Source organism: Bison bison, unplaced genomic scaffold (assembly GCF_000754665.1).
Source record: "Bison bison bison isolate TAMUID 2011002044 unplaced genomic scaffold, Bison_UMD1.0 scf7180017864274, whole genome shotgun sequence".
NCBI lineage: Eukaryota > Metazoa > Chordata > Mammalia > Artiodactyla > Bovidae > Bison > Bison bison.
The window spans coordinates 7,315,823-7,321,662 of record NW_011494846.1 but is presented as its reverse complement, the minus strand read 5'-3'; the positions used below and the strand labels follow the sequence as shown (position 1 = coordinate 7,321,662).

The following is a 5,840-nucleotide window of genomic DNA, read 5'->3' as shown; positions in this document are numbered from 1 at the left end:
GGCTCCCGGGACCAAGCGCACGCCGAGCGAGGGGACGTGCGCGGCGGTCGAGCGGGCGGCTCAACTCCTGGCCGGGGCGGAGGTGGGCGAAGAGAGAAAAGTCTCCAAAAAGATGCGGGGCGGGAGCACTCCGCCTCTTGCAGAGGAGTTATAGTTCCCAGGCTGGAGAATCTCCCTCTCTCTAGCTCTTCTCTCTCACCGCGCCGCAGTTTGCGCTGTCTCTCGGCTCTGCGTCCTGGAGACGGTGCTAAAGTGGAGAGGAGTTTCTCGAATGCTGGTTGCTGAAGCTTCCAATACAAGTTTCTCGCCGCCTCCCAGGCAAGTCTTTTTTTTTTTTTTCCTTCCCCTGAAGCAGTTGATTCCAGTTCGCGAGCGCTCTCAGAAGCTCAGGAAAGCGACATAGTCTCTATCAGTTAGTCCCTCTCTTACAATGCAAAGCAGAAAAGGCTCTGGCTCCAGGACTCTCTGTGGGCGGAATCGGCACTAAGGAGTTTGTGCAATTATTTTGTTGCAAGGTAGGACGCCAGAAAGGCTTCATGCAACAGACTGGCATGAATAAATGTATGTTTCCCCCTCCCTCCTGCAAGAAGGGAGCTGGTAATGGCAGAGTTCCTCCAGTGCAGACTCTTAAAGAGCGTGCAAGAACTAGAGACCCAGAGCGAAACAGGCCTCTTCCTCTCACACACGGTTTCCCTTGCTGCAGCTTAGAGCGGACCCCAATTCCGCCTCGCGCCTCTTTATCCTTTCCCAGTCTTGGCCGCGGCCAATCAGCCGCTGTAACCAACGCTTCCTCGTGCCAAGCCCCTCCCCCGGGCTTCCCATTGGCTTGGAACCCGATGCAATAATAATCTCCGCGTGCAATGAGAAGCTCCAAATCTGACCTCATTCCAATTTACAGAGCAAACTTTTTAAAAGGGCTAGAAGTACAGCTGAGATTTCTGCTGCCTCTTTTTTCCTTTTGCTGTGCGTGCCTGCGTGTGTGTGTGTGTGGTGTGTGAAGAGGATGTTAATGCATGAAATTATTAAGGGGAGAGACGGAAATGTATTCTAACCATTATGTTAGATAACAAGGGGCTTAGAAGAGGGGGAAGGGTGAAATACTGTAAATGGAAGCTTTCTGCTTAAAAGCCAAGTGATTATTTTTATTAGTTCTTTTCAGTATTGGAATAGAGAATCAGCCTTTAGTGCAAAATCTGTTCCTCGGCTCCTTCATAAAGCCAAGGATGTAAAAGAGGGAGGGAAAGCTATGAAAATAAATCAATAGATATTGAAAACCATTAAGAAAGTGGTACCTAGACACCTGTCATCACTATTATTTTAACAATTCCAGGTACAGCACAGATGTTGATGTATTGTGTTAATCCCTTCAGAGCTATTTTGGTGCTGTTTGTTGGAAGGCAGAAAAGAGGATTTTGGGGGGCAATAATTTCTTGCTCTCTTAACCAAACAGGGGTTAACTATAGTTATTGAATGATTTAAACTCCCCTTTGAATCCTGGATGGGCTTCCCTAGTGGCGCAGTGTGGTAAAGAATTTGCCTGAGAATGTAGGAGACAAGGGAGACTGGGTTCCATCCCTGGGCCAGGAAGATCCCCTTGGAGGAGGAAATGGCAATCCACTCCAGTATTCTTGCCTGGAAAAATCCCATGGACAGAGGAACCTCATGGGTTACAATCCACAGGGTTGCAAAGAGCTAGACACGGCTGAGCACACAGTACAGCACACACAGTCGTAAATCCTGGGTAGCCCAAACAGAGGAGCTTTCCACTGGAACACAATAGGCAGTGTTCCATAGTTAATAGGAGAATTTCCGTAGTTTTGTGTAAGAAGATAATGGTGAGTAAAGGATGGGAATCAGTTTTACTTTGTAAGTATTAGTTTTCCACATTTTCAAAATTAAAGATAGCTTCACGCTTCATCCTCTCTTCCCCAAACCCTCCTCCTCCTCTCCTTTATATTTTCTCCTATATGTTCGTTACTTCAATCAAATGGAATTAAAAGGCCAAAGCAAAGAGACACTGTAAAAGGCAATGATAACTAGTAGCAAAAAAGAATGGAACTTCTGAATTTATATTAGACCTTGCTGCTAGTCTTTCTTACTAGTCTTGTGACTCTGGGGATGTGACCAAGTCTCAGTTTTCCTCATCAGTGATATGGGAACACTAGGAACTACTTTATATAGTGTTTTGTGGGAGTTCAGTGAGGTTGATATATAGTAAGCCCTCAGTGAATACTATATTATCCTTCATGATAATTCAGATTCCAGAGACATTCCCTCTAGTAAAAGCAGCATGTTGTTCAACTAAAATCGAGGGAGGTCACTGATGTGAAAAAATCATCACAGATCATGGATGTGAACCATCCAAGGACCACACTGGCAACCCAGTCATCCTGATGATTTGAAAAGAAGCCTCATGAAGAGCGTTGTGAAGAATATGGCAAAAAAAAGTTCCCAGGTAGTCAAAATACATGTTAATTTGGCCACAGACATCTCTTTTGTTCTAAGGTATGAAAATTAAAATTATAACAAAGATTGGTATTCCTTAAAACTATAATAGTAAAACTGTTTTTCTATAAGCCAGTGATAAGTGGTTAGGTAGGGCTAACCTAACATAATTAAGTCAGCTTTCAATTCTGATCAAACTAGTGCTGGGCAGCAGATTTCTATTAATCTTGTCAAACTTTTAGAGTATGTAGGCTGGGGAGAGGCCCAGGTTGTCAGATGTAGAATTTTACTGGAAAGAACACCCTTTGGCAACATCTGACTGGATCTCTAAGGATCAACCACAAACAAGAATGTTTTTGTGGGTAGAAGCAAATAATTTTTGACCAGTAGCTACCCAAGTTATATATATTTTTTTCTTTTAGAAGGGGAAACAAATCTTGAAAACAAAAAACCCACACCTCTTTTGCATCTAACAAAGCTGGGTGTGTCATCATTTTATTTGGTATTCATACTATAACATAGCCCTACATGTTCTCAATCTGGCATAAAAATTACTGTAAGAGGTCTATTATTTATTTATTATTTATTTAAAAAATCCATAATTTTACCAGAATAAAAAAAGAATAAATACTATGTTTGAGATTTGTAGCAACTAATAATCTGAGGGTGTGACTAAATTTGTGATGTTTCAGTCAAAGTGAGTGAATAATCAGTATCATTGATTATATTTCCAAAGCCATTTGTGATTCTACCAGTGAATGAGATCAGAGAAAAGTGGAAGTTAAAGCACTCAGAATGATTTTATGTTTAAAACACGCAGATTTGTTTTTCTTAATGTGTGTACTAAAAAATAGCCACTGGCCTATTTCTATTGTTAGGTATATTTTCTATATTTCAACAAATCTAACTGATGTCTTTCAGACATACCATGGTCACGTGCTATTAAGGGAGAACAACTGCCAGTGAAACTGACATCCCCATGGTTGTAAGACATCTGAAAAGAAAAAAGTTCCTCTTAGAATTGAAGAAATATGGTATTAGTAATTTCCATTGACATAAAAGATTGTTATAGTATATATGAATGCTTAGACTTCTGAAGTAGATTTGTTTTTATGTGTTAGTAGCCCTCTTAAAATGTAAGAAAACATGTGACAAGTGGCCTTTTATTAAAGACATCTTTCTCACCAACTGGATACGTGCACACTGAAATGTATGAGGTCTCAATAGCAAATAATGAGAAAAGATTTCTGTGTTCTCATTACCTAACTTCACATGCTTTGTAACCAGTTTTTCCATTACTAACATTTTTTTTCCCCAAATACCAGATATTTGGTGGCCCCTACTAAATCAGTACTCAGTGTTCCCTCTGCTGGCTTTGTAGTACATGAAGTGATTCTTAATGCTACTCTCTAAGCCATATTAACAGTAAGCCAAGATAATTTTGCAAAAAAAAAAAAAAAATCCTGTTTCAAAATAATAGAGGAAATTTATTTATTATCAAAGATGATAGACATTCCAAATTTTGAATTAAGGTAAATATTTCCTCTTAATTATTTTCCATTAAATAATGGAACTCGATTTGAGATGTAATATTTGCTAATTCATTTCTTCTGGTCTCACACACCTGCACAACATAAAAATCCTGCTTCCATAAAATGGTATGTGGTATAGATGGAAATAGCATTCTGTCCCACTGCTTAATATATTCCTATAGCATAGAGGGAGAGAAAAAAAAAAAAAAAAAAAACCTGAGGGGAAATTAGTTTAACAAATCTCTTGGATTCACAGTGATTTGCAAGATTTTTCCTTGTCTTGGTTATAGAAACTGTGATTGTAAGAGCTGGTCTGACCTGACAACTATTCAGTTCAAAGAAAATAAAGAGGGGAAAAATCCTGTCTTTGTTACTTTAGCAGACAGGGAAGAAGCCTGAGAAATTTGATGTCATTGGCCTTTGCCAACTGAAAGGCCCCAGGCTTTTTGGTTTCACACTTTATGGAAAATAACCTTCCATCAGAAGCTGATTTACTTCTCAGTCAAGTAGACAAATATAACTTGCACTTCATTTTTGGGGGGCTGATGAAATTGCATTGGAACTGGACTTCCCCAGAGGGGTGGGGGTTGTATGGAAAAACAATGTATGGAAGTAATCCTTATTTGCAAAATACTAAAATAGGATCTTAGGTAAAATGAAGTCCACGTTTATTATTATGTTTACTCTTAGGAAAAATTAAGAGATAAGAATCCTGCATTTCTAATTAAATTTTTGCCATTTTCTCTCCCCTCCTAACCAGTGGCTGGCACCTGGTAGGTTTCTGTATGCATTTCATACCAGCGCCAACTCATTTTTCCTCTCCTTTCAATTTTCTCATGAGAACAAGCAGGAAATGAGTGTTTGCACCAGGCCACGTAGATTTGAAGCAGGAACAGAGCTTCTGCTCCATTTCGCTAAGCCGAAGCAAGTCACACCCACCCCGAACCCGGGTTTACTCGTTCATCAGCCGACTCCCAGTGCAGGGAGAGGCGGCCGCCAGGTGGCAGCGCTGAGCCTCCCTGCGCCCACGAGGAGACGTGGGAAAACGTGGGGATGATCGGACTTCTTTCTCCCCGCTTCCTCCTCTCCTGAACCCGTAGCATCCTCCACTATCTTCTTTCGGTAGCAGTTTAAACGATCAGCGGTTAATAGGGTGTGTCGATGAATTCTGATGATTTTTTTTTTTTTTGAATCATAAGTCAGAGTTTAGGGCAACGAACCGCCGCCTCCCGTTCACTTGTCAGAAGCTCCCAGAGACTTGGGGACGCCAGGACTCCCGTTTGGAACTAGTCACTGAACCGGGAGCTCATCAATGGCCGGGTCCGTATCTTGCCGAAGCCGGAACGAATTAGAAGGCTCTCTCGGAGAGCCGCTGCAGAGGAGGCGCGCCCAACTCGAGGACTAGCAGAGGCACCCCTCCTCCTCAAAAGATGGTTTCCCTCTGCCGGGCGCCGCGACTCGGTGGCGCGGGCACCGCGTTCTGCCTGCCCTGAGCGCGCCGAGGGGTCGGCGGGGATCAGCGGTGCTCCGCCGCGGCGGCTGAGCCTCGTCTTTCGGTTACTGGTACAGGGAGGAAATACACTGGAATCGACTCCGGCTGTGCTTTTTTGGGGAAAAGTCTTTCCTACTGTAAACAGGTTTCGGGCGATGCTGTCAGCAACACTTTAACACCCGTCTTCCGTTTAGGTTTACGACCCGGAGAAGAAGCCAAAGACACAGGCACACACGAGCCCCCGCACCCTAGCCTTCTTCGAAATTTCGATTGGCCGCGCTGGCCCGGGTTGGGGGAGGTGGTTTCCTCCGGCGCTCGGCTCCTCCATCCCCTCCACCAACCCCCCACCCCCCGCCACCGGGCCCCATTCC

General features: G+C 43.2%; 1 protein-coding gene across 1 annotated transcript in view; it reads right to left on the bottom strand.

Annotated features, from left to right (window-relative positions):
• SOX4 (SRY (sex determining region Y)-box 4) overlaps positions 1 to 5,080 on the bottom strand; it is a 6,947-nt gene extending 1,867 nt beyond the window's left edge. Inside the window, exon 1 of the mRNA XM_010848834.1 lies at positions 4,917 to 5,080. Within this exon, the coding sequence (XP_010847136.1) occupies positions 4,917 to 5,080 (164 nt within the window). The remainder of the gene's footprint in view (positions 1 to 4,916) is intronic.
• Positions 5,081 to 5,840: the final 760 nt, after the last annotated feature.